The 13,311-nt window shown below is 39.6% G+C and overlaps 1 protein-coding gene across 1 annotated transcript in view; it reads left to right on the top strand.

Moving 5' to 3' along the window:
* The window catches only part of PTPRD (protein tyrosine phosphatase receptor type D), a 318,572-nt gene that overhangs the window by 256,103 nt on the left and 49,158 nt on the right, over window positions 1–13,311 (top strand). Inside the window, exon 28 of the mRNA XM_047096382.1 lies at window positions 1,137–1,312. Within this exon, the coding sequence (XP_046952338.1) occupies window positions 1,137–1,312 (176 nt within the window). The remainder of the gene's footprint in view (window positions 1–1,136; window positions 1,313–13,311) is intronic.

Here is a 13,311-nt window from a genome sequence, read left to right as displayed (position 1 = left end):
GGGTACCTGGGTGGCTATGTCAGTTAAGCATCCCAACTCTTGATTTCAGCTCAGGTCATGATCTCAGGATTTGTGGGGTTGAGCCCTGCATCAGGCTGTGCGCTGACAGCACAGACCCTGCTTGGGATTCTGTCTCTCCCTCTCTCTCTCTGCCCCTCCCACACTTGCTCTTTCTCTCTGAAAATAAATAAATTTACTTTTTTAAAAAGAAAAACTGAGGAGCTCTGTAGCCATTATTGAGAGTTTGGATTTTATTTGAAGTAAAAAGGGAAGCCATTGTTGGGTTTGAAGGAGAGAAATTACAGTGTCTGAAATATATTTGTAAAAACTGTTCTCATGCTAGATGGAGAGCAGACTGCAAAAGACAAAAATAGACATGAGATAACCAAATAAGAGGCAATTGTCATAATCTAAGGAGAGATGCATGTGGTACAACAATTCTGTGAGATTCAATGAGAAGTAGTCTTCGCAGAGGTTAAGACAGACATAACAGACACACTGCCTAAAATTCATCCAGACTCCACCAATTTGAGAAAGCTCTTTAATCTCCATGCACCTCTGTTTTCTCCTTTGTGAAAGGAAGATTCTGATAGGACTTATTTCACAGAGTTGTTGAAAGGATTAAATGAGTTTGCAAATGAGTTCCCTGTTAGCTAAATTTGTGAAGAATTTTTCACTGTTATGGCATGTTCCATACTACATTTTCAGTACACTGGCATTTTCAGACTCAGGCATTATTTCATTTAGTTTTTGTCTGGCAATGTGGAATTGCATGAGTGAGAAATGTGACCAGATAATTGTTTAGCCTTCTTTGCATGCTATATTTTACTGATGCAGTGGAGAAAATAGACAGTGGGTGAGAGGAATAGCACCTTATGGACAATCAGTTGTATTTTTCTTTCTTTATTATCTACCTTGTCATATTACAAAGATCCAACACCTGGACCACTGTATTTCTTTAATGGGATAGTCCCCATGGGACCTGTTTTTATCTTGCTTAAAACCCAAACTTGAATATATTGTGACTCCTCTAGCATAGTGTGGAACAATAATGTAACATCGTCATTAGTCCAGATATCAGGCTGTCTCCTCTCGTGATAGGCTCATCTAGTGGAATAACACCTCTTGTTTTACAGGCATCCCCGGAAGTGACTATGTGAATGCCAACTATATAGATGGCTATAGGAAACAAAATGCTTATATTGCAACACAAGGATCTCTGCCTGAAACATTTGGGGACTTTTGGAGAATGATATGGGAGCAACGGAGTGCAACAGTTGTCATGATGACAAAACTAGAAGAACGATCCAGGGTAAGAATATCTACCTTCTCCCTCTCAAATCTTTCCTCAGGTAGTTTCTATGTAACATGGAATATTTCATTCTTTTTAGAATCTACCTTTCCTTAAGCTTTGACTTTCTAAGAGACACTAATAGTTAATGGGCATCAACAACTCTAATGAAATTATTCTTTAACACTGAGTCTTTCAAGAAGGAAAATCTCTCATGTTACAATGAGATTTTAAAAAAAAGTAGTACTCAAAAAAGTAGATAAATTGGGGCTTCTGGGTGGCTCAGCCGGTTAAGCAACCGACTTTGGCTCAGGTCATGATCTCATGGTCTATCAGTTCAAGCCCCGCATCAGGCTCTGTGCTGACAGCCCAGAGCTTGGAGCCTGCTTCAGATTCTGTTTCCCTCTCTCTCTCTGCCCCTCTCCCACTCATGCTCTGTCTCCCTCTCTCTCTCAAAAATAAATAAACATTAATTTTTTTTTAAAGTAGACAACTTGGTTAGAGAAAATAAATATTAGCTTGAACCTGTTTCTAAAACTCATATTAAACAAGAACACACAGACTTTGGGGGAGAATCCCACCAATATATACTTGCCCATGTTTTTAACTTTTTCTTTCTTATAATCTGCAGGGTAAGATCTGAAATTCTATAAAAGAGGCTCTTATGTAAATTGTTCAAATTAGCATAAATTAAGTTAGGGCCACCAGAAAAATGATGTGGGTTAATACACAGCTGAGAAAACACATAAATGTGTAGAGGGCATTTTGCTAGTTTAGCCTTCTCCAAAATGAATAGATTTTAATAACAGAGTCACTGTTAAGGTCTAAGAAAGGAGTTTTATTCATCATATGGGTCTAATATTATGGTGCATGGAACATTAGTTAAATGCTATTGATTTGCAAAACTAAAACATAATGGGTAAGCAGTATGCCATATTCCCAAGTGAATATGCAAATATTGTAGCCATCTGATGAAAATCAATCTTTAACCTTGAGAATTAATGGAGTATCTAAAAAATCACTGAAGGCAGCACATCCTCTCCCTGAAGAGTAGGACGTTGAATTTGAAACCACTGGTGAGAGATCTCTTTTACTGTGGTCACAGTAGCCTCAAAAGGATATTTAGAAGGAAGCCAAAGCCCAACTACCCATTTGTTGTGTGATAGTTGAGGTTTTTTTAAATGGTCTTCTAAGCTTGGTACATGGCAGTTTCTTAGCCCAGGTATGTATATGAAGGAAGAGTTGAAGGCTGCACAAGAGATTTATAAAGGAAAAGCTCAGACTTAGGGAAATATAAAAAGTCCCAGCCATTACTTTAAAGGTGGGAAATAAAGAATATGGTACACAACTGGTTTAGCAAACCCATAAAGCAATTACACTTTTCATATAGAAATACTGAAATATTGTCCCAAAGGAGTTTAGATGAAAACTGTTATGAATGTGAAGACAAATATCTTTGTCATTCTTTATGTGAAAACTCCATTCAAAAGATGTAAATGAATCCATTATTGATTTGTACTCAGGGTAACCCCTGTATAGCAAGCCCCACCCCAATGTTTCTTGGATAGAACTCATCATAATTACAACAATGTCTAACACATATTAGGCGCATCTATAGTTCACAGTAATCCTGTGAGATAAACACTACTATGATCTCCACTTTACACAGGAATAAACTAAGCCTAGAACATTCCAGAAGGTCACTCAAGGTCATTCAGCTACCAAGATCAGAGTGAGGATTTGAAGACAGACAGTCTGGCTCCAGAACACATGTGCTTAACCATCAAGTCATATTGCCTGTTAACACTTCTATGAAGCTGAGACAGCTGAACTATTATATTACAGCATGCATGTAAATCCAACCTACCCAGACTGCTTTGCCTGGAGATACCGGCTGGTAACAAGCAATCATTTGCAAAAGCTGTTTTCAGTAAAACACACATTTTATCTTGACACTGCAGGCCTTCATTAAACCGTGCACAGAAACTTGTTTTGAAATAACCAAATGAAATTCTGCCCCTTTTCTCCCTAATTGCTTCTAATAATAAAGTTAGTTCTAACTGGCCCCACTGCCACTGCAGCATCTGATGGTAATGAGCAGTTCTTGGCGGAAGGCATTGTGACTTAAATACCTACAGTTTATCTTTATGTTGCAGGCTACTTTTTTTTTCCCCACCTCAGACAGAGGAACTTATTTTGAAGTTACTAAATGAACCTCTGTTTGCTCCCTTCATTAATTACTCTTTGCTCTTGCAAGTTAGCTTTCTCCTTTGTTAAATGGCCTAAGGAGGCCAATTAAAATACTGTCTTGTGATTTTTATTCAGTGGTGGTTCAGTCTGTACCCAAACTTGTAGTGACCTGCATAAGCCAATATTGAAGAGTCTCAACATCATCAATCTGACCATACAAATGAGACCTGACCTACAAGGCCCAAGAGCCCTTTGTCCCCCAGTCTAGAATACTTGAGAATAAATGACCAAATGCAGCTGAGAGATCTAATAGGGCACCAGTCCCCCAAATTATTTCCCCTGCTCTCCCATCTTCTCCCCTCACATCCTCCCAGTTCACTTTTTTCCTATCCAGTTGCTCTTTCACCTGAAGTCTAGGCAGAAAGAAGGCATTCCTGGATTCACAAACAAGAACTTGTATTGAGTTTCTCTTTCAAGACGTTATAGAGGTTAATTGTTGCTGAAATATATAGCTTTATACTTTAGGAACTCTGTGGGTTATGTGGGCTGATCTGGGGATTCAGTGAATTCTCAATTCCCTGTAGTCAACTTCAAAGCAGACATTTGAACTAGTCTGGCTTTATTTAGGAACTGCCTGTAGTCTCCCTCATAAAGGGAGGTGGTCCAGGTGGTTGAAACAAATCACTTCTCCAAGAGCAGATGCCTGAAATTTCATTATTTTGAATAAGGCTCGTGTTCTTGAAATAACATTCACCCCTTTGGTATATGGAAAGTATGTGTGTATAAACACTTCTGTGTACTGTACTGTAGAATACGTGTATGTAGGAAAACATGTTAACTGGCAGTTTGGGGTGGGGGAGAGAGAAGAAAAGGAAAGGGAAGAGAGGATAGATGATATTTCATAAGAGTGCCTGAGGATGCCACTATCAGAGAAAAGGGAATTATACAACACAGTCCCAAGTAGAGGTACCTTGCAGTCAAATGTCTGGGTTTAGCTCCCAGATGTAGTGCTTACTAGGTATGTGACAATGCACACATTACTAGGACCCCTGAAAGTTTCATTTCTCCTTTTTATATTACAGAGAAGGATTATTATAGGTATTGACCAAGATAAGGACTATGACAAGGTGTCTCAGTGAGTCTCAGGTGTTAGTGTTTGGTTGAGACAGAGAGCTGGCTATTGTTGAAAGTGCTGCTATAAATATCGGGGTACAAGTGCCCCTATGCATCAGCACTCCTGTATCCCTTGGGTAAATTCCTACCAGTGCTATTGCTGGGTCATAGGGTAGATCTATTTTTAATTTTTTGAGGAACCTCCACACTGTTTTCCAGAGTGGGTGCACCAGTTTGCATTCCCACCAACAGTGCAAGAGAGTTCCCATTTCTCCACATCCTCTCCAGCATCTATAGTCTCCTGATTTGTTCATTTCTCAGTGTGGTTTTGATTTGTATTTTCCTGATGAGGAGCGACGTTGAGCATCTTTTCATGTGCCTGTTGGCCATCTGGATGTCTTCTTTAGAGAAGTGTCTATTCATGTTTTGTTCCCATTTCTTCACTGGATTATTTATTTTTCAGGTGTGGAGTTTGGTGAGTTCTTTACAGATTTTGGATACGAGCCCTTTGTCTGATATGTCATTTCCAAATATCTTTTCCCATTCCGTTGGAGCCTAAATGTCCATTAACTGATGAATGGATAAAGAAATTGTGGTTTATATACACAATGGAATACTACTTGGCAATGAGAAAGAATGAAATATGGCCTTTTGTAGCAATGTGGATGGAACTGGAGAGTGTTATCCTAAGTGAAATAAGTCATACAGAGGAAGACAGATGCCATATGTTTTCACTCTTATGTGGATCCTGAGAAACTTAACAAGAGACCATGGGGGAGGGGAAGGAAAAAAAAAAAGTTAGAGAGGGAGAAAGCCAAACCGTAAAAGACTCTTAAAAACTGAGAATAAACTGAGGGTTGATGGGGGGGGGGGGTGAGACATTGAGGAGGGCACCTGTTGGGATGAGCACTGGGTGTTGTATGGAAACCAATTTGCCAATAAACATCATATTAAAGAGAGAGAGAGAGAGAGAGAGAGAGAGAGAGAACTGGGAGTCTATACCAAAACAACCTCAGTTTCTCCTAAAGCCACTCCCAAATAATTCAATTTTTGTTCCCAAATGCAATGAGTTTGTTCCTCTGTGGCTGACAATGAATCCTGACCAGCCTCATAGAGTCAGTCACTGCTCATGATGAATTCTGCCCACCGTTCCCAGTGGGAACCCATGTAGTGTGGTCAAGCATAGCTCAGAACATGGGAGTCTTTTGCAGTTGCTTTTCTCAGAACAGAATCTCCAGAATGGAAATCCTGTTGGAGGGAACTTTGTTAATCAGTCTGCACATGGACCACAAGGACATTCTGGCTGTGATTTCCATTGTGGCCATATCTTGAAGCAATACAATATGAAAATAATACTATCTACATGAATCACATGCAGTAATAATTGTCACTAAAGATAATAGATTCTTGATACCACATTTCCTTTTGATTCAGTTTTGCATTACCCCTCCCCATTCTTATTTGTTTGAAGATGCCAGGGAATTCTTCCCTTAGCACCTGTCTCCTGTGTTTTCTAGCTTGGTGCTTTGCCTTGTCACTCAGGCCTGTGGATGGTAAAGCAGCAGCTTCTAACCTTTGCCAAGTTCGAATAGCTCACTCACAAAAAAGGCTCCTGGGTTCATTAGCATTTGTTAGAAGTTTCAGTGGCCTTTTGTTAGAGAACTGACCGTTCTTAGCATTTCATTGGCTAAAGAAGCCCTTCCAAGTGTGAGGTATGACTTAGAACTTAAACTGGTCTTTTGGAAACCTAAGTTCTTTGATTTTCAGATGTAGTTCCTCCCCCTCAAATGTGGCTTTGCAATAATCCTAAACTTCACTGAGAAGACTGCATAGTGTATGCATATACACTATGTGTATGCATTCGTTTGTATATATCCTAAACTTATTGTTTGCAATAATTCATTTGTATATATCCTAAACTTATTGTTTGCAATAATCCTAAACTTCACTGAGAAGACTGCATAGTGTATGCATATACACTGTGTGTGTGCATTTGTTTGTATATATAAAGAAAGGAAACAAAATATAAGACTAAAAACTAGAGATTTTGAAAGTAAAGTACAATTGCTGCCTGAAAACACGCAGATCAGTTTAAAGCCTTGTAGAATGTGCTGTGTGACATGAGATACTGTTAGTGGGTCTTTTTTTACAATTTCCATCTTTTTTTTTGCCAAATCCTCTCAAGTTCTGCATAGTTCACTGATTCTGCAGAGAGTCATTCTCTCGTGCCCTAGAATGTGGTCTCTAATTGTTTCCATGTTTCATAACATGCCAGTAAGCATATGAATTGGTTTGGGCAACCACATGGAGGGAAGAAAAAGTTTGGAAAAAATGAAGCACTGGTAGGAAAGTAAAATGTATACAGCTGGGGTTTCCACTCCAAGGGTGTTATTTATGGGCAACTAAGACACATGGTTGGCAGCCTTGCTTGAACCCCTGGAGTCTCCAAGGTAGGATTTGCCAAGGTGATTCCTGGCCCAGGAGCCTCTGTTATTTAGTGGTGATTGTCCTTCCCCACCACCCCCCCACCCCTTCATCTATTTGCCTTTGGCTGTTTCTCTTGTACTTTGTTTCACTTCCTGAGGAAAGCAAGATGGAGGGAATATGTAAGCCTCATGCTTAACAAATTCTTGAGCAGCTTTGATTAGTGTTACAAGTTGAAAGAGGTTAACCAAGGTTAAGGGATATGTGGCTTTCTCTTGTCCTCACCAGTCTTCCCTTATCACTGCTCCTGTTTGATGCTCTGTTGTCTTACAAGGTTTATGGTGGGAGTTGAATCACTTAAAGTGCTATTATTGTAATGGTACTTAGTGCTATAAATGTTGAGGATTAGGAGTGAAATTTTGACCCTCCACAAAGGGGACATGATTTGAACTGGGCCACATTGATTAGTAGTATAAGCATATAGTTAGAAGTGAAGAAGTCTACTTTGTTTTCCAGACTAACTAAATCCCATCTTCTGTCCCCAAATAGAAAATCATGCATCCAAGTCAATGATATCCATTGCTGGAGCAAATCAAATGTTTTGTGCATCAGGATTTTAGTTTATCTTAGGCCATAGCATGGGAAGTTCCCTGCTCCACTAAAATTTGTTGTTTGTGGTCATGAAGGGAGGTGATACTATCCAGGCCTAAAGGGTGGGCTGGTTTTAAGTATATTGTGTTACTAGTTTAGGCAAGTACATAGACTTGACATGTGACAGGTGGAACACTTCTTTTTTTAACTTTTTTAACGTTTATTTATTTTTGAGAGACAGAGACAGAGTGTGAGTGGGAGAGGGGCAGAGAGAGAGAGAGAGCAGTCTTCAGGCTCTGAGCTGTCAGCACAGAGCCCTACGCAGGGCTCAAACTCATGAACCATGAGATCATGACCTGAGCCAAAATCGGCCACTTAACTGACTGAGTCACCCAGGTGCCCCTACATGTGGAGCACTTCTGACCTAATGATCACTCCCTCCACCTCCGAAGTCCTCCCCGGCCCTTGAATATCACCTTAATATACTTCCCCAACAGAGACTGAAGGTAAGATAGAGACATGTTCATGTTTGGTTCTGTAGCCAAGAGGGGCAATTCTGGGCAAAAAAGGAGATTCTGATAAAATATTTTCTTGTTTTCCTATAAAACAAATCTTGAGATTCTTTTCAGATTGTGAGGTCCTTTTGGGTTAGAAGTTGGCAGAATCCCGTTGAAGATTATAAATGGCAGTGTTACTGTTTTCATTGCCGTTATCGGTTTTGGAAGGCCGGGGCTTGGCCAGCAGCAGACTAATTCTTGGCCCCTCTGGTTTGTCAAGGTTCGGTAAGTTTAATGGAGAGCAAATGCTTTCCAAATGCCAGGTCTGTGTCTTTTTCCAAACAGAACTGGAAGCGCCGAAGGCCTTGAACATTTAATTTCTCAAACTGCAGCTGAAAGCGCTGCCTATCTAGGGCAACAGAAACTGTTTTTCCTTAAGCAACTGTAGAAACGGCAGCACAAACATTGCCTTTGGAGTCTGTGTGATATATGGGATTGTTTTTGAAAAGTGGTGGATACTTAATGTAAATAGGACACTGGCAACAAAAAGAATGATGCTCACATTGGCAACCTAAAGGATGTTTGGGTCCTTATCTAGCAAGTTCCACACTCTTGGTTTTCTCTTGTCAACAGACACAATGTCAGATAAAAGACAAAGAATCCACCAATTTCTTACCATTTGTTAGCTTCTTGGATTTTCTGCCTTCTTTCCACACCCCCATCTCCTCTGTTCAGAATGGCAGCCTACCCATTCTAACTCAAAACAAACATTCCTGTGAAAGTGAATTAGAGGCATCATGGCCTAGGAAAGAGCTGGAGGGGGGTGTGTGACGGAGAGCAGGGGATGCAATTTTTCTCTTGGTGACTTTGTGCAAGGTCCCTCTCCTTCTCCACATTCATGTTTACAGCACTCTCAGGCTGGATGAGGTCATTTCTAAAATTTTAAGAAGTGTGGATTAATCGTGTGTTCAGGCAAAGCTGAGGTTCAGTTGGTATGCACCAGTATAATTGTACTGGCTGGTAAAATGCTAAAAGGTATTGATACTACTGGGATACAGAAATTACCTTTTCACTGAAACTTTAAGTCCCCTAATTATATTTCTCAATGGCAGAGACACAGGAGTGTTGCCGGGCCACAGGCAGCCACTGAGCAGATGCAGGCAGACGCAGAAGTGACAGTAGGGCTATGTAGAGCACCTAACTGCTGCCAGGTATGATTGGGGCTGAGGTGCAAACTCTAAGGGCCACATGTGTAGGAAGAACTGACATCCAAGTGCTACCTTGCCATAACAAGGGGATGCTTCACAAAGTTTTCCTCTGGTTACAACAAAGTGCCAGAAACTTAAGATATAATGACTGTCAGTTTAATGGGGAAGTCATTAGAATAGTTTAGTGCAGCTCCCCTTATGAACTTCTGGGAGACCCTGGAAGACATTGTCCTCGTCTGTTCAGGCTGCTGTAGCAGAATGGTGTAGACTCGGTGGCCTATAAACAACAGAAGTCTACTTCTCACAGTTCTGGAAGCTGGGAAGTTTAAGATCAAGAAGACAGTAGATTTGAGATCTAGTGAGGCTCTGCTTCCAGGTTCACAACAAACTGTCTTCCTGTTGTACCCCCACATGGTGGAAGGAGTCAGGGAGCTCTCAGGAGTGTCTGTTATAAAGCATGAAGCCTACTCATGAGGGCTCCACTCTAGACCCAATCACTTCCCAAAAGTCCCAGCTCCTCATACCATCCCACTGGCATTAAATTTCTACCTGTGAATTTTGGGGGGGACAAAATATTTAGACTACAGAACACATCAAACAAAAGGAAATGTCAATTTTTTGAATTAATACATGGTTTGGAAAGTCTTTGAATGGTTCAGTGATCTGATAAGCAGTTTTACAGTGAATAATTTGGTTCATTTAGAGAATAATATTTTTCAACTTTCTGGTTGAAGTTTTTCACAGCACTGGTAGTCAAATGCTTTAATATTACTCTCATTTCAGATATTCTGTTGCCTTTGATCTCCACTAAATAGTGGTCAGAAAAGAGAAAGTGAAAAGGGGAAATATACAAACCAGACTACCGTTTTGCCACTCGAAAATAGATATGGCCAAATGTTAATTGAGTGAAGAGAATGACATTATCACTCAAAGAGAATAGAATCACTGAGATGATCACTGTACTTATTTTGGAAAATCAAGTATTGAAGCTGGTCTTTAAAACTGTTAAGAGGGGCGCCTGGGTGGCTCAGTCGGTTAAGCGTCCGACTTCAGCTCAGGTCACGATCTCGCGGTCCGTGAGTTCGAGCCCCGCGTCAGGCTCTGGGCTGATGGCTCAGAGCCTGGAGCCTGCTTCCGATTCTGTGTCTCCCTCTCTCTCTGCCCCTCCCCTGTTCATGCTCTGTCTCTCTCTGTCTCAAAAATAAATAAATGTTAAAAAAAAATAAAAAATAAAATAAAACTGTTAAGAGACATATTATAACCTATGGAAATAAACAGTTCAGCATATAATTTATCCACCCACTGAAATATATCCTAAAAATTATCTGAAACTTCCTTTTATTACATTGTCCCTTATTAAATGTGTATTAATGAGTGTATATTGACATTTCTTTATTCCCAATACCAAATTTGATTTGTATTATCTAATGTCAGCATACTATCTATCCACTCCTTATAGAAGGTTCCTCTGCCCAAACATAGTAGATACTAATTTTTAGTTACTTTCAGCAAAAGTTATGCTTTCCTGTGTATCATTTATTGTCTATTCTAAGTCCTTTTTTGGCTAAAAAATCTTGTCATAGGCAGGCTTTTCAAAATACCATATAGCAAGTGGATTTTGCATCGGTGGGATGCTGGGACCCTTTGGAGTTATGGGTTTGTTATATTTGGAATTCTGATGCTTTGACATGCTGCCGTGCTCAATGAGTCTTTGTTAAACTGAAAGGTTTTGCTTTCTGGAAGTTTTGGGCAATTTAAAAATAAGCCAACGTAGACCATAGTATAGTTGATTATAAAGTTGGCTTCCAGTTGTTGAGTGTATGTGACAGGCACTTCCAAGATAAGCCATATGGAAGTAAAAATGGAACTAGAAAGAAAGGATTTCCCTGAAGCACAGTCAGCAGACCTACTGGATCAAATCCTAGGCAATATTTCCAATGACAAGTATTTCTTTTGAATACATTTAAATGGTTTATCATTCCATCAACTTGCTTTTAATAGGTTGCCATGAAAGAAGGGATATGCATTAATTCCATAGCATGCATTTAGTGATGGTCAACCTGTTCTTTGCATAATTATGGAGAAATGAAGCTACCACAGAAGAGTTATAATCACTTTGTGATAATAACAAGAGTTCTTTCCCCCAAATTTAGCCAGAAATCTGAACTGTCTTACTTAGTTTAGGCTTCAAAGTGAGTTACTGGATGAGCCTGCCTGACAGGTTCTGCTTCTGTCCTTTTTCACCTCGGACACTAACACATTCTCTTCTCACAGCTGACTAAGGCCCAGGTAGAGTAAGGGAGTTAATAGGAAATCTCACAGCTATGTATTTGAAGAACGAGCAGATGTAAGCATACCCCTGTATTTAGTCAGTAAGGCTAATGGATTGGGGGCAGGACTGCACTCATTTCACTTTGGTGTCCCCACAGTTGCTAAGACCTTGCCTTCCACTTGGAGAATCAGCTGGGGTTAATAACATGTTTATTTTTTTTCACATATAAAATGGTTACGCTTTTTGTAAAAACAACCATAAAAATTGAGAACATAATCTAACTGATAATTAATAATATCTGTTGCCTGTTGAATGCCTATTGGGTTTAGAGTTTTAGGTGCATGGTTTTTGAGCCTTATGCTAGCCCTGTTGTGTGGAGATATTGTACCTATTTAACAGATAAGGCTGCTGGACTTGGGTCCTGAAAATAGAGAAGCAGCTTACTGGCCATCCAGTTAGACTCCCCAGCCTTCTGTGCATCAGTCCTAAAGATCACTTACAGTCTGTCATTTCAGAATCACATAGGAAAAGACAAGCACCAGAATTTATGTTCAGGAGCTGATGCCTTCTAGTTCTTAGATGTTCAGAGGGGAGCAACCTATACTGGGCTCTGTGCATAAAGCCTGAAAGTGGTGACTCTCTAGAAATACCTTATGAGATTTTCTCCTGGGGAGGGGGGTGGTGGAGGGAGGGGCAGTTGTCAAAGTAAAACATTTCAAGAGAGGATGGAGCTAGTGCATTTCCAGTAGCTAATTAGGAAAAAAAAATACATTTCTAATTGTTTTCTTGGGTCCTTTTTTTCCCTCACTACACTTTTCAATTGCTTTCTAATGTTGAAATCAGAAATTATTTGTTTAGTGTATGACTAAAAATGAAGGACTTAAGAGAATGTCCATAAATCTAAAGCCTTAAATATAGTCCTTAGAAATCAGCTGAAACCATGAAGACCACTCAGAAAATATGGGGGAGAAAAGAGTGCCAAGTTCTTACTAATGAAGGGGACAGTGTATTGCTGTAGCTGTTCTGAGAGGCTTTAATCCTGCTGCTGAGACCATATGTATGCATGTGTACATACACTAAAATATTTACTTTTTTATAAACTGCCTTTGTGAAATATTTCTTGAGAGAAAACAGCAATGTTTAAATATATTTGCTTTTTAAAAATTGCTCCATTTTTCTGCCGTTGAGTTTGAAACATTTTAGAGAGTAAGATTCAAGTACGTTATTTAAAATGAATACAAAAGTTTTCTTTCCTTCTTTTAGCTAAAAATGTTCATAACATTCACTCCTTATAGTAATGTCTTCTGGTATTCTTTTTTTCTAAAAGAGTCAGAGTCTAAGTCAGTGATAGTTGCAGTGTTAAACTTATTACTGGAAGTATGAGAATGATTAGTTGTAAGTTCAGTTTTTCCTGTGTCTTAGGGATAGAGTGGAGCTGTAGATGGAAAATCAGTAAATAACGGAACAATTTTTCCAGAGGTCACATAAAAGCTGGCTCTTGGTTATTTCCTTCATTTCCTTTGTCTTATCTCACCAAAAGGTCTGATGGTAATCAGTTCCCAGCTTTGAAATACAATTGCATTGAATTTGGTTTAGTGCATTGCACTGACTTTATAGATCATTTCATTGTATTAACCTCTTGTTTTTGTGTCTGTCATAGCGATATTTGTCTTTGTGGGATTTGACTTGTTGGTTTTGATTTGAAAGGGTTGCCATCCCACTGAA

This window comes from Lynx rufus, unplaced genomic scaffold (assembly GCF_022079265.1).
Source record: "Lynx rufus isolate CCGP_SWC_20201006 ecotype Redwood Valley unplaced genomic scaffold, mLynRuf1.p SCAF_10, whole genome shotgun sequence".
In the NCBI taxonomy this organism is placed as follows: Eukaryota; Metazoa; Chordata; class Mammalia; order Carnivora; family Felidae; genus Lynx; species Lynx rufus.
This window is presented reverse-complemented; position numbering and strand designations above follow the sequence as displayed.